Source organism: Syngnathoides biaculeatus, chromosome 6, assembly GCF_019802595.1.
Source record: "Syngnathoides biaculeatus isolate LvHL_M chromosome 6, ASM1980259v1, whole genome shotgun sequence".
NCBI lineage: Eukaryota > Metazoa > Chordata > Actinopteri > Syngnathiformes > Syngnathidae > Syngnathoides > Syngnathoides biaculeatus.
Genome location: NC_084645.1, coordinates 19,330,698 through 19,345,519, shown reverse-complemented (window position 1 = coordinate 19,345,519; position 14,822 = coordinate 19,330,698). Strand labels below are relative to the sequence as shown.

General features: G+C 53.8%; 1 protein-coding gene across 7 annotated transcripts in view; it reads left to right on the top strand.

Moving 5' to 3' along the window:
* Positions 1-13,925, top strand: part of dgkh (diacylglycerol kinase, eta) — a 36,071-nt gene extending 22,146 nt beyond the window's left edge. Inside the window, exons 12-30 of one of the 7 annotated variants that reach the window (XM_061823972.1) lie at positions 162-374; positions 441-532; positions 1,415-1,514; positions 1,593-1,899; positions 2,611-2,742; positions 4,303-4,410; positions 4,625-4,742; positions 4,831-4,941; positions 5,127-5,223; positions 5,397-5,504; positions 6,042-6,155; positions 6,590-6,724; positions 6,794-6,954; positions 7,013-7,118; positions 8,371-8,463; positions 9,112-9,231; positions 9,329-9,440; positions 10,541-10,671; positions 11,797-13,925. In XM_061823972.1, coding sequence (XP_061679956.1) covers positions 162-374; positions 441-532; positions 1,415-1,514; positions 1,593-1,899; positions 2,611-2,742; positions 4,303-4,410; positions 4,625-4,742; positions 4,831-4,941; positions 5,127-5,223; positions 5,397-5,504; positions 6,042-6,155; positions 6,590-6,724; positions 6,794-6,954; positions 7,013-7,118; positions 8,371-8,463; positions 9,112-9,231; positions 9,329-9,440; positions 10,541-10,671; positions 11,797-11,883 — 2,445 coding nt within the window. In that variant the 3' untranslated portion in view covers positions 11,884-13,925. Of the gene's footprint in view, positions 1-161; positions 533-1,414; positions 1,515-1,592; positions 1,900-2,610; positions 2,743-4,302; positions 4,411-4,624; positions 4,743-4,830; positions 4,942-5,126; positions 5,224-5,396; positions 5,505-6,041; positions 6,156-6,589; positions 6,725-6,793; positions 6,955-7,012; positions 7,119-8,370; positions 8,464-9,111; positions 9,254-9,328; positions 9,441-10,540; positions 10,672-11,796 lie in introns of all 7 variants that reach the window. The other 6 variants (XM_061823969.1, XM_061823973.1, XM_061823968.1 and 3 more) reach the window with 6 other exon arrangements.
* Positions 13,926-14,822: the final 897 nt, after the last annotated feature.

Here is a 14,822-nt window from a genome sequence, read left to right as displayed (position 1 = left end):
CGGGGAGATACGAACTCCCGGCCCCCGGTTTGCCCGATGCGACGCTGTGGGGCCAGACGATGGAATTAGCCAAATGCAAACGGCTCTCTCGGGCGTTTTGTCGGCATCTGCAAACATTTGCGCTGGAGGTTAGCGCCCGAGTAGCCAACGTTTCCTTGCAGTGCCAGCTGGGGGTGCTGCCGCTGGGCACGGGCAACGACCTGGCGCGCGTGCTGGGCTGGGGCCCGTCGTGCGACGACGACACGCAGCTGCCGCAGACCCTGGAGAAGTTAGAGCGCGCCAGCACCAAGATGCTGGACCGCTGGAGCATCATGACCTACGAGATCAAGATCCCGCCCCGGCACGGCCGTCCCGACGCGCCCGACGGCCGGCAGGTAGGGCCCGGCCAGTTCCGACGGGCCGACGAAAGCCGCGCTAACCGCCGTGTACGTTGGCTCCAGTTTGACCTTTCGGCCTACGAAGATTCGGTGGCATCTCATCTCGCCAAGATCCTCAAGTCGGAGCAGCGCTCTGTGGTCGTCTCCTCTGCAAAGTGAGTGAGTCGCCCACTTGGGGGTCGACTCGCAAACTCAAAACGGGCGTGCGCAGTTTTGAGGGGACCTTTCAAATCTTGAAGCGTTTTTTTTTTTAACTGAAGGTTGCCGTTGACGAGCAATCTGGTTAAATGTCGACCTTTTCTAAGGCAACTAGGAAGTCAAAAGACCCAAGATTGACGAGCGTCATTGCTTGTGTATGACGCGCACCCTCCGAATGCCGGAAAGCCTTCGTACCCGTGTATAACGCGTTTTTACAACGCATGATTTGACTGCCGCACGTATGATCAAACGGTGAAGGATGAGCTGTACTTTGAAAGTTAAGCACTTGAGTCGCGCACATAATGATGTTCTTTCCATTTACACGCTCTTATTTTGAAATTGAGTCAATGAGCAAATGCACAATTGTGCTCAAATGCCCGATACATTTTTGTTCTTTGGAGAACGGCCCAAACACATTTCACTACATTTGAATGGGATTCAAATCAAACCTAACCCGAACCCTTTTTCAGGAAATCATAAACCAAAACAAAGAAATGAAGGACGGCTGCTGTGCAAAGAATATACATTCAGAAGACGGCGCCAAATCCCAAAGTACGAGCTCGGTTTTGTCGAAGCGATGCAGCCCAACTTAGTGTCCTTGCGTATATTTTTGTAAAAATGACCAACTTCTCGAGGGCATTTTTTTCGAAAGGCTAATGTTGGAAGATGCCAGTCAACATTTTGCCGCTGATTCGTGATTTGTGCTAAGATTCGAAATCCATCCTTTTCCTTGCGACGAAATGGTGACTTTGACTCGTCCCCGTCTCGGAAACGTCGATCGCTTCCCGGTTTGAAAAGCAGATCAGAGTGGCTTTCATTTTCACTGATGTCTTTCTCAGGAATCTGTGCCAAACGGTGAAGGATTTTGTCAGCAAAGTGGAGAAAGCCTACGAAAAGAGCGGCGAGAGTGCCGAGGCGTGCGACAGCGTGTCTCTGAAGGTGCGTGGGGAACGCTCAGCGCGTTGGTGGCATCCTGCCCGTGTGTATGACTTGAGGCCCCCCCCCCGCCCTCGCCAGTGCGCCGTCCTCAACGAGAAACTGGACTCCCTCCTCCGAGCGCTCGACACGGAAAGCCGGGCGCTGCCGCCGCCGCCCCTGGCCGCTCCTCCTATTGTGGAGGAGGAGGAGGAGGAGGAGGAGCAGCGAGGCGATGAGGAGGTTGCCAGCGAGGAGAGCCTGACCGAGTTGAAGGAGAAGATGGAAGAGGAGGAGACGGAGAAAGGCGGCGACGGCGATGGCGCTCTGAAAAGTCGCCAGCAGCTGACGCTGAGGGCCGACAGTCTGAAGAAAGCCTTGCGGCAGATCGTCCGGCAGGCCGAGACAGGTAACCGTGCTGGGCCTTCCTAGTTCCAAATCTGTTGCCAAAGGTGAAGGGCTTGACAAAAAAAACAAAAAAAAACCCATCGCGTTCCAGACTCCAGAGACCTTTGTGTAGCGTTCCTCGCCGTTAACAGTTCTGCCTCCGTGCACATATACGACCTTTTTTTCCAGAATGGGTAGTCGTCGTCGTCGTCTTGAGAATTTTCTCCACGGGTTCCAGAAAGATGCAACCGACGCGAACAGCTGGTGATGTTTTATAGGCTAGGCAGGCTAGCGATTGGCCACCGGGCTGGATCCCATCTACACGAATCCGCCAATAGTTTTAGTTCAAGAAATATTTTGTACTGACAGTTGAAACGCTCGCCCGTAAGTGGCTCGGCTTTCCTCCCAAAATCCCCAAAACCTGCTTTTAGGGAGGGTTGACTGCAAATTGCCCATAGGTGCGAATGATTGCTCGTTTCTAAGTGGCCTGCGATCGGCTGGCGACCAGTTGAGGGTGCACCGGCCCTCTCGCCCAGAGTCGACTGGCTCGCGTGGGGACGAGCGCCATTGAAAATGTTCTTTTGTTTGGTTTGGAATGGATTCAACGGATGTCACTGCACGTCACTCAAATGAGTTCCGAACGTGTTTTGTCCCAGACGATTGACGTGACGTCCCGTTTCCATTTTGTGCAAACTTGCGGCACGCGTCCAATTTTGGTCTTTTGCACATCCAGTGGTGGACGAGCAGAACGCCAACACGGACGAGTCGGAGCCGACGTCCCCGCTGGAGTCGCGCAAGGACAGCGAGGACGAGAACCGTGACAGCGAAAAGGACGAGGACACCAAGGAGCTGGAAGCGCTGGCGCGTACGTAAATTTGACCACACGCCTCCAAAAACAGCTTTTCCGCGTTTAACAAACACGCACGATGTGGCCGTTCATTTCTTGGAACATTCGGTGCGATGTGGACCGTTTTCTTTCCCGAATCTGACTGACCGCTTTGCATTTGAGGTCCACGGGGGACACAGTGGACCTCATCTGTCCGAAACACGGGCCGCGGTCCCGGTTGTCGGCAATCCCTTAGCCCGGCCACAACGGCCAATGCGGTTTTTCTCGACAGGGGCTCTGTGAACAACTCGGCGTACAACTGAGACGATGTGACCGAGACCTTCGTTGACCTCAATAGGGTTTGATTTTGTTTACGTATTTCCAATTGATGGTGTTCGCACGACCCAGTTGATGAAAACCTGGAAACAGACTCTGGGCCACCGGAAAAAAAGAGAAAGAAAACGCACGTCGAAGGTCATCTTGGATTGACGGCAACTGATCGGCGTTTGTTCTGTGGGGGGGGGGGGCATCTCCGCCAATCGTCACCGCTGACTTCGTCAGGCACAAGTTGCTCGCGTCATCTCGGGGGAGCCCAAAATCACGTCAACAGCTTCCCTCCCGCTCGTCAAAAAGGTTGAGAACCGTCGGAACGGGGTCGGGGGCGCAAGGAGCCGAGCTGAGCGGGATCGTCGTCGTTGCTGAAACGTCACCGCGGTCAGCCGAGCGCACGGGTCAGCGTCCTTGAGCAAGACACTCGACCCTCAATTGGCTCCAGGTTAGCATTGAAGACGAGAAAGGGTACCGATCGGCTTGAAGAAAGTCAGAATTATACAAAAGATGCTTTTTGCAAATGGTTTCCCCAGGCGTCGGGATCACTCGTCATGGCTCGTGCCGGGCGCGCGTGTGGGGAGGGCGCCCTCGGCTGGACCAATTCAATACCAGCGCCTCTCTTAGACTGTCCTGGATTGACTGCGGAGGTTTCCGGAGCGATAAACAAGGACCGATTCTCTGTGACGACATCAAAGATTGCGATCTCGGCAAAAAGTGCCGCACATTTTGTGTCCCGTACGTTTTCAGCTTTCAACGCTTTCGCCGGGATGCCCGGGAAATGTTGTTCATAACTTAGTCGTTCATTTCTTTGAAATGAAACGGAAGGGACGCTGAAGACGATCGATCTTAAATAATAACGTGCGTCTCGTATTGCGCGAGAAAGTCGCATTAGAATTTCGAAATCACATTCCAGTAACCCGCGGGACGGCTTTTTGTCTTCTTCCAGCTGCGTCCGTCCGTCCGTCCGTCCGTCCGTCCTCTTATTTTGCAACCAGCTGAAAGTGACAAACGCCCCCCCGACAGGAATTGACGTAAATAGAACAGAGCTCACTTACAAAGACCCGCCAGGGCCGGCGGACGCAAGTCACTCAGCAAACGACGGTCTTCTTCCGTCATATTCAAATTATGAGCGTGCACTGCAGAGAGGCCGGCAAAAGTAAGGACTTTGTGGTTCCGTCGGCGTCACGGGGCAGGAGGCCCGGCAGCTGACTTCCGTGTGGACCTATTTTGCGGAATGCCGAGCGCAAAGTGTGTGCCTTTCTCCCACAGAGAGGCGAGGAAGTCGCAGCACGCAGTCGCACGCCTCCTTCAGCATCACGCCGTTCACCACCAGCAAGGAGAACCTGCCCGTGCTCAACACGCGCATCATCTGTCCCGGTACGCGCTCGCCCGGCTCACGGTCCGCCTTGTTTCTGCCACGAGAGGTCGACCTCCCTTTATTGACTTGATAGCGACTTTGACGTCAAGTCTCACAAGTCCGAGATGCTGTATATATCTTTTCGCGTACGCTCGGTCAAGTCAACGTACAGTAGCTGAACGGTCCAGCTCGGGTAGAAAAAACTTTGAAGTGACCTCCCGTGTACGCGTGTAGGACTGAGGGCCGGTCTGGCGGCCTCCATCGCAGGAAGTTCCATCATCAGCAAGATGCTGCTGGCCAACATCGACCCCTTGGGTGCCACCTCCTTCATCGACCCAGACCTGGACTCCCTGTAAGAACCCAATCCCATCCGGCGTTTGCGTGCGTGCGTGCGTGCGTGCGTGCGAGCTGACCGACCGGCCCTCCCGCTGCTTCCTCAGCGACGGCTACGTGGAGAAATGTGTGATGAACAACTACTTTGGCATCGGACTGGATGCCAAGATCTCCTTGGAGTTCAACAACAAGAGAGAGGAACATCCAGAAAAATGCAGGTGTGTGTGTGTGCGCGCGCGCAACTCGAGACTTTTTGTCACTTCCTGTTCTCAGGAGTAGCAGAATCACTGCCCTCCGAACAAAAATGGGTCTCCTTACCCTGACGAAAAGCGAGCCGTGCGGAGAGAAAAAAAAAAAAAGAAACGATTCTCGTATTCAGAGAGAACTTTCTTCCGTTCGGCAGGAGTCGCACCAAGAACATGATGTGGTACGGCGTCTTGGGAACCAAGGAGCTCCTCCAGAGGACCTACAAGAACCTGGAACAGAAGGTCCAGCTGGAGGTGACACGCAGGACCCTTCACGGTGCTCAGACGCTTTGCAATTGCGCTCACACCCCCGCTGGCGGGAGGACACTTGCTGCGCAGGGGGCAGGCGTCCGCCACCGTTCGTCGCTCAAAAGAACCTGAAGAGCTCTGTGTGAAATCAAATCAACCTGCACATTTATTTCTCCCAGTGCGACGGCCAGTACATCCCCCTGCCCAGTCTGCAGGGGATCGCCGTCTTGAACATCCCCAGCTACGCCGGAGGGACCAACTTCTGGGGCGGAACCAAGGAGGATGACGTGAGTCCGATAGGCGGCTTCGTCTTTTTTTCCAGGCTTAAAGGCAGGCCAGTCGATTGCGTAACACGGCGTCGGGGTGTCACGCGAGGAGAATGGCCGAGGAAGCCTCGGCAGAACAACCGCTAGCATGCTAGCTCGTACCCAAGGACAAGGGAAGACGCCCGCCGTCCGCTCCGCCTCGGTGCACTCCATGACGCGAGTGCAAATTTGAACTTGTAGAATCAGAATCGGTTGATCAGCTGATCGGCTTTTTTTGCTCAAGAATGTCAAGGACACAACCACCGGTCCACTTTGTCCTCTGAATTTACCAAAGGCTTCGAGCACTTACTGCAGGTTGTCGGCTGTATGTAGGTCTTCGGTAGATGTGTGGTGAAGCAGTGGTCCCAAATGTCTTGGACTCGAGCTCAGCCGTGCGTTATCAGGCTTCAGGGCGGGCTCGTGTTCGATTGACTTCTCGGTATTTGGCCGTCTGATGTCGGTGTGTGTGTGTGCGTGTGTGTGTGTGCGTGCGTGTGTGTGTGCCCCCCCCCCCCGCAGATTTTCTGTGCTCCGTCGTTTGACGACAAGATCCTGGAGGTGGTGGCGGTCTTCGGGAGCATGCAGATGGCGGTTTCGCGGGTCATCAAGCTGCAGCACCACCGCATCGCGCAGGTGACGGCACTCGCCACACGTTTCAACGCGGGCCCAGGTCCAGATCGGCACATCCGAGGAATTGCGGCCGTAAAACGCAAAGCTGAGAATGGATTGCTTCATTTCATGCAGCTGAAAAAAATGCTATCAAAGTGTAAACAACAAGCACGTCATTAGCACGCATTCCGCAATAACGATTTTGATTCTGCTGTATGATTGGACACCGAGCTTAATTGCGTAGTATGTGCCTTCTGCCCTCTAGCGGGAAAGCAGCCATAGAAAGATTCCCAAACAAAAAAAAAAAAAAACAAAAAAAAAAAACCAAGGATTTGGTAATGCGGCAATTAAATGGACAGATTTCAGAGTAGTTGAGTGCAAAATTGAGCGGTCGGGAGCAGCGACTGCGTGACGTACAGCGCGTGTGGCGGCTGCCTAAAGCCCGCTTTGCCAATCAGTGCCGAACAGTGAAGATCACCATCCTGGGCGACGAGGGCGTTCCCGTCCAGGTGGACGGCGAAGCGTGGATCCAGCCGCCCGGCCTCATCAAAATCCAGCACAAGAACCGAGCGCAGATGCTGACTCGAGACCGGGTGAGGAACCCCGGAGGAGCGGCTCGCCCCCGAACCCGCCGCCTAACCCTTCCCTCCTCGTCCCCGCAGGCCTTCGAAAACACCCTCAAGTCGTGGGAGGACAAGCTGAAGTTCGACAAGCCTCCTCCGCGGCCTCACCTCTACCCGCAACACTCCGTCGACCTGGCCGGCGAGGACGAGGCTGCCGCCGTGCGCTCGTGCGCCCGCGCCGCAGAGGAGCTCATCACGCGGTACGTCGTCCGTACGTGGGCCGCCGTCTCGCCGTCTCACCGTCGCCTTCGATTGCAGCATATGCCAGGCCGCAAAGAGCAACGGACTCTTGGAGCAGGAGTTGGCCCACGCCGTCAACGCGGCGTCGCACGCCATCAACAAAACGCATCCCAAGTTCCCCGAGGTACGAAAAAGAGCCCACGTCTTTCAAAGTAGGCCCTCTCACTCGGATGTCTAGCGCGCACGCTTCACTTCCGGGTATTCGACGGCTTTTCTTTAGCTGGTGGAAGGATCTCGTAAACTACGCGTCAACAGATTCCGAGAGTCCGGAGAGGCCACAAACCTTTCAAAAGAGTTCAAAAGGCTTGATCGGCACAGGCGGACGGTGGTCCTTGAGGCTGGTCGCGGTTGGTTTCTTGGGGAGGGTTAGCATGCCAGTGGAGGTCTTCAGGCAGGATGGGACTCCAGACTGCGTGAGTGACAGGTTGAAAGCCGTCCCGCCTCCGTGGCCGTGGGTTGGACTCTCACCGTGGGGGCGGTCGCTGCTCCCGGTAGTTCAGCCTCGACGCGAGCAAAGAAGAGGTGACCTTTCTCTGGCAGCTCAGCAGCTGCTGGGTGCAGTTGCCGCGGCGTTGAACTGCCGTACACGCTCGCCTGCCATTGTCATCGATTCTCCTCTTCAGAGTGACCTCGGCTTTCCTGACGCCTCTCTTCTGAAGGCGACATTTCTGTCCTCCGGCAGCTGCTCATAGGGTTAGGGTTTCTGGTTGGAGATTGTCCGGATGCTGTTTTCTTTTTTTTCTCCACGGTGACCGTGTGCATCCACTTCCTGCTGCAACACGGCACAGTGGCTGTGAGTACATCCAGGCGCCGTCGAAACGGGCCCGCTACCGACGGTCTTAAGTGATGGTGGGGGAGGATTTTCAGAGGGATCTAATACGCAGGAATTCGTCGTAGGGTGATGTGGTCTGAAGTGTCGAAAAGTGCGCTGCCGGTCCGGTCCCGTAGCCCAGCTCAAACGTTACCGTAAACCTCGCCCGGTGCGTCTCACGCTTTGCATTCTGGCGGAGTTTAGGAAGCCCCGACTCGGACTCCGCTTGATTGAAATCAGCGTCGGGATCTTGACTTCGCCGCAGGCTAACGGTCCCGGGGCCGAGCTAGCATTAGCATCCGTTAGCAAGACACAAGTCAACTCCCGAGGAAGTTGGAACGGTTGGCATTTCACAGTCACATATTCCAGCCCTGGCGATCAGTCTTTGTGGTTCTACGCTCGTTGTCAATGGAAATACACAACAAACAGCTTTGAGGTTTTTTTTGTTTTCTTTGCATAAAATCTTGAATTAAATTCTTTGTTTTGAGAGACTCCATTCTGCAAATTCAGCTTCAGCTCAAACGTGTTTCCTAACGCACGCCTGCCTGCATCTTCTACGTTCCAGAGTTTGTCGAGGAACGCAGCGATGGAGGTGGCCGGCACCGTCAAGGCGTTGTACAACGAGACCGAATCGCTCCTCGTGGGTCCGATCTCTCTGGTACTCCCGCAGTCTAATGGAAGTTTTGAAAAAGTAGTGATCGATAATTGCCTACCATTTTTTTTTTTTTTTAACTGACCAAATAAAAGATGCAGAGAAAGCTAAAAAAAAAAAAAAAAAACATTTCGTATGTTGAAAAGGAGAGACAAGATTCGTGTCTCGAAACTTCAGCAATTATTAAGCAACTCTACAAAAAGTTCTCATTTCAAATATGGTGGACATGCCACCCCAAATTTTTGGGGGTATCTATCTATGCGGACCGCACCCTCAACTGGACTGGAGGGAAGATCCAAACGTGGCCCCCGGTCCTCAGAGCTGTGAGGCAGTCGTTCCACCGTCCCGTCCCTCTCTAAATTGTGATAGGTATCCTAAATATGGAAAGTAAAGCAAGCACAAAACGTCTTTCACGTTTCTTCAAATCTTGCTGAACTGTAACAAAGCTCTTGTAAAGGTTTCAAAGTGTTTTTTCCACGATGAAAAAGGCGGCACAGCCAAAGCGGAGGGCGGGAACAAGCGGGATGGCGCACGACGCCGGTCGCTCAAACAAATTTGCTTTCATTCAGTAGGTTACAAGTTCGGCCGACGGTTTTGCCTCGGCAGCGACCCCCCCCCCAAGCGCCCCCTAATTCTTCATCTTCTTTCCGGTAGCAATTGGAGCCGGCGGAGGAGGAGCAGCTCTCCGCCGCCCTCCAGAGTCTGGAGTCGGAACTGAGCAAAGTCGGAGAGATTCCGTGGCTCTACCCCATCCTGCAGCCCAATGACGAGGAGGTGAGCATCGCGTACAAACGAGGTGCGTTCGCGGTACGTCTCGGGCGAGCCCGGCGGCTCCATGAAAGGCTGTCGCTTGACTCCGCTTGTGTACCAGGACCACTCGCTGACCTACGGCAAGAGGAACAGTCGCGGCGGCGGCGGCGTCTTTCGCATTGTGCCCAAATTCAAGAAGGAGAAGGCGGCCAAAAAGGGCAGCCCGCAGTCAGGTGAGGCTTTTCCGCGGCCGGGTGCGCCTCGACGCCGCGGGATGGATCCCTCGACGGGAGAACCATTTTCCAATTGGAAATCCGCGGATGGCCTCTTGCGCGCCGAACGCATCCAAACAGGCCGACGTGGATCTCGCCGTTGACGATCGCAATTGAAGGGAACGGCCGAGTATGCGACAACACACGAGGAATTTGTCTCCCTGGCCCTGCTGCGACATTCAGGTTGGGGTCTCAAAAGAGTTTCACTGAATTGGTTCCAAAATTTGGAGCCCGTGTCAAAACCCGCATCCCTGCTCGGATGTCGGCTCAGTCTCCGAAAAAAACGCTCGTCTGCCTGCACAGTCCAGTCCGTCGCGTACACCCCCCCGGAACGGACAATCTGCCGAGCGCTACGGAGGCTGCAGTAAGCGCAGGTCGGACGTCATGTCGGCTGCTCTGGTCCGTTTGTCTTTGCGCCTTCGAGTAGACGTCTGAAAACGGGCGCCTCTTGAGCCGGGAACAGAACCGGCGCCGTCGCGACGCTAGAATTAAGACCGAAGTCAACCGGTGGATCGAGTTGGGAAAGTAGTGTGAAAATATGTCGCTAAACCAGCAAACGGCTTGGACCTCGGAATTGGCTCGGCTCGGCTCGGCTCGGCTTTCCTCACGTTCCCCGTGGCAAAAATGTGGATGTTCTGTGTTGGATTTAGGCCATCCCGTTTGCTGCCGACAAGTGAGAGCGCTCGCCGGGCTCGTGGGATACTTTTTAGGAGCGGGGAAGACCGAATCAGTTAACTTTTGTCCGGCGTCAGGGAACTACTTTGGTCCAGTCGGCCGCTTTTCCAACGACGCAAAGTGGACGTCGAAAGACGGATGCGGTGGAAATCTGGATCGGCGGCTCTCCTTGTCCCCGCCCCGAGCCGGAAAGTCGCTTGCATGCGCCCCCCTTCCTGCCAGCCACGCCAGATCTTGCTCTTTCTCCTTCCTGCGCCCTGTTCCTCGGTTTCTATTTCCTTCGGCGTGCGTACGCGAGGACATTTTTGTGTGCGCTGCGTTTGTTTTGCACATCCCGGGAGGCGCTCTGAGCCTCTCTTTGCTCTGCTTTGTGGCCGCGTGTGTAGCGGAGCGATGGGGCACGGACGAGGTGGGCGCGTGGCTGGAGCAGCTGAGTCTGGGCGAGTACCGGGACACCTTCGTCCGTCACGACATTCGGGGCTCGGAGCTGCTGCACCTGGAGAGGCGGGACCTGAAGGTACGCACGCCGCTCTTCTCTCTCTCTCTCGGTCCTCCCGGCTTCCTGTCCCGTCGCATGGCTCTGCGGTGCTGCGCTGTTCCCGGCTGCCCGCTTGCGCAACTTTGACTTTGGCTCGGTGGCCCCGAAAACTTTTACAGCAAAAAGCGCGACTGGACTTTAGGTAGCAAGTACAGAACTGGCTGGCGTATTCACCATTCACAAATGTGCTCCTTTCCCACTGAAAGTCCTTTGTCGCCGTCTCACGGCTGGCCAAACTACTCCCGAAGCCTTTTTAGAGGGGCGGCATCAATTATGGGTGGACGCGTCGGGGCCAGCGGGCAAACCCCGTCGCAGTGCGTCGCTCGAGCGCGTCTCCAATTCGATTTGCGCACATGGGTCGGGGACGCGAGCGAGTCGCTTTTGAATGTTCCTCGGCGGCGGCGATTGAATTCGGTCTTTTCCGGGCACCTGTCGGTGAAGCTCCTCCGACGTCGTCCCGCCTGCGCTCGCCAATAAATCGGGTGGCCATTTGCACGATGCCCTCTCGTCGCCATCCGGATGTAACGGCGGACTCGGGAGAAACGCTCGCAACCTCCACGCCCTTCCCGGGTCGCTGGTTCAAATCCCGCTGCGGTTCGAAAGCAACGTGGCAAAACTGAAAGCGCCCCCCGCCCCCTCCCTTTTTGCGCCACTTCTTACTTTGGTCTTTTGTCACTTTTCTCGAGTTTGCGTCAGTCGCGGGTCGGCTCGACGCACCAGGAAGTCAGATCAGATCGAAGCAGCGGCGAGCAAGTCCGTTGTGACGTGCCGGAGACCAATCCCAGCTATCTTCGGGCGAGAGGCGGGGCACGCCCTGAACCGGTCGCCAGCCAGCCAGCACGCACATACGCACCGACGGGCAGCCACGGGGAGAATATGCCGGGATTTGAACCCTGGTCCCCGGAACTGTGAGGCAAATAGGGTTAGGGTGGAAATACTCGAGTGTCCTCGGACCAACGGGACTGACGGATTTGTGTCGTCAACTGTAAAAGTGGAATTGGAAAAACAAGAAGAGAAAGAGAGAGAGTCCCGTGCGTTGTTTTGCCGTTTCATCATTAATGAGGCTTTTTTTTTTTTTTTTTTTTTTTTTTTTTGCTCTTTCAGGATCTGGGGATCTCCAAAGTGGGTCACATGAAGAGAATCCTCCAGGGGACGAAGGACCTGGCCAAGGCCTCCACGATTGATCTTTAGACCGGAACGAGGACGAAATCAAACCTTTAGTTTGGCTCCAAAGTTCAGCAGGAGGATGTCAGGCAGCTTTTTTTTGTTTGTTTGTTTGTTTGAAATAACAACCAATCGTATCGCATATATCGCACACTGGTTCCGGCGAACAAGCAAACACGGCGCCCGCTTGTGGTCGGACGAGGAGCCAACGCGATGTGTTTGCGGAACGTTCCGGGGGCGGGGCTTCCTTCCCTGCTTGAAATTGAATTGCGCGACTTTGCGTCTGGCGGCGATCGTCGCTCGTCGTTCTTCTCGCTGCCATCTTGCCACGAGCGAGCGTCTGTCCCCGCTTTCCTTTCTTATGCGTTTGCATGACAACTTTGTGCCACACCTTTTGGACTATTTTAGCTTCCGAAAATGAGCTTTTACAGGACGACGTCGTCGGGAGGCTTCCAACCTTTGCCGAGGGATTGTTCCGTTGAGTGACGCTTTTCTGACGGGATCACAATCGCTGGAGTGCGCTTGAGTTGCGCAAAATGGCCGCCAGCGTGTCCCCTCCCTGCAGAAGCACTCGTGGCATCTGTAAAGCTGCTTCGCTTTGTCAACATTGACCTGGTCGGACCAAGAAGGCCAAAAGAACCTTTTTTCCCCAGCGACGTCATCCATTCTAACGTTGACATTTGAGAGCGTTGACCTCGCAGTTCTGAGGACCCGGGTTCGAATCCCGGCCTAGCCTGTGTGGAGTTTGCATGTGCCTGCGTGGCCCACGTCCCAAAAACGCGCAACATTCATTGGACACTCTCAATTGCCCCCGTCTCCACGTGCCCTGCGATTGGCCGGCGACCGGTTCAAGGCGGAGCCCGCCTCCCGCTCGACGACAGCTGGGACGGGCTCCGGCGCTCGCCGCGACCCTTGTGAGGATGAGCGGCTAAGAAAATGGATGGATGCTGTGAAAGCAAATTTAAATGGAAGCTGGAGATCTCTTTTTAGCAACAATATGATATAATGGCTATTGGTTAATGTAATAATAAAGGAGTAAGTTTTTTTTTTTTAAATCTATATCTATATATATATATATATATTTAAAACATTCCATTGAATATTTAGTCATTGTAGAACGAGGCCTCGACGTGTTTCGCTCAGCGTTTGCGTAAGTGACCGCCTGGACGCTTCTCCTTCTGGCAAATTCCTTTCGGGTGGATGATGATGACGATGATGATGATGATGACGACGATGAAAGACTCACGCAAATTATTGTTGTTGCAATTCAAAGGTTAGCCTGCAGAACAGGCAGGCGGCCATCTTGTCTCGTGTTTTTGGCATTGCGTCGCTTTCGGCAGGGACGCGTGACGACGGACACTTTTCTTCCAGCGGTGCTTCCATCTTGACCTTCAAATGGGTCGGCTTCGGCCAGGATGTCGTCGGATACGGTTGGCGAACTTCCTCTTGAATGACATTTGCGTTTGCCCTCACAAAGAATCCCTGGCCCAGAACGTCCGAAACGACAGTCACGCGAGGGACACGTTCGGATTGGACGTCCGCGAGCTCGGCTTTGTTCGGATGAGCTTTTAGCTGGCCTTAGTTTTGCAGCGAGCATTTGCGGCCTTGAATCTCGGCGGACCGGAACGAGAAGATTCCGTTCGGCCCAAAATGGAAAGTTGACCGTTCGTTTGGAATCGAAGGTGCAAAGAGTTGATGGGATTTTGTATTTCTTGTTTACATTGCGTTGACACTTTTCATTTGTAGGAAGGAAGGAAGGAAGGAACATTTATTGCCTCAAGTATACTCGTGCGCTCTGTTATCTCACATTTGGAATGAATGAATGTTGTCAAGCGTATTGCTCCATTGAATGACTCGGCTGAAATAAGTTTCTTTAGAACGACGATAATAATAAGAATTCCTTATATGACTACTAAGTGACTGTTTGCTGTGCCTTTTTATGGTTCAAAAATGCACGTTTAACTTTATTTATTCTATACGGATCTGAAGTCACTGAGATGTGTATTTTTGTACTCCTGATATAAATACTACATGCTTGGGCTTTTTGTTGTACAGTTTGCCTTTTTTTGGGGGGGGGGGGGGGGGGGGCCTTAAAGAGGCCAAAAACGTACACGTAATGTCTTTCTCCTCTTCGATTAAAAAAAAAATGTCATTCAATGTCGGACTTTGTTTGGGTTTCTTCTCAAAGCGCTCAAATGTTGGAATCCCGAAGGAAAAACGCTTGACGTGAAGTCTCGTGGAGGGCACAGAATTGCGTTTCGGAAACAAAACTCTGCGGGCGGTTCGGCTCGAAAAAGGCCCAGAAAGCCACGCGAGGTCACGACCTTTTGGAGCATTTCATCTGCTTTCAAGCACTTCGGGACTCCAATGTGCGCTCGCGTGGAAGTCAATCGAAGATTCTGCAGCCGCGTGCAATAATGCCACGCCGCATCGGTCGCAACGTCGCCTTGTGACGTGACGAAGAATTTGGGACGCCGACCGAGTCGAAACTGGCAGGAAAAGGAAGGGACATTGCTTACGGAGTCTTAGTGGGGCGGGGGGTGGTCAGTGCGAGCATACATTTGCAATCCAAACGAATTTGAGAAGACGGCAACATCATCAGCGTGCGAATGTATATGGAAAGGAAAAATTCCGCCGACCTTGCAACTTATCATAGTGCAAGAAATAAAATGACAAAGAGAAAGTGATGAGCCAGCCGGTGAGCGGCAAAATGACAACAACAGTTGTGACAAGAATAAGCCCGCCCGGAAACAAGAATTATTACAAAAACAGAAGAACCTCATGCTTTTTTCAGATTTTTTCTCCAATTTGTATTCCACCCCCCCCCCTACGTTTTTTTCCCAACAAAAATCCCTTCTTTTTGTTTTTTTTTTTTTTTTTTGGGGGGGGGGGACAAGCCCCACCTATTCAGGAAATGACTTCTAAAAAAAATCAAAAATTCTAATGGGTGTCAATAATACACAGAT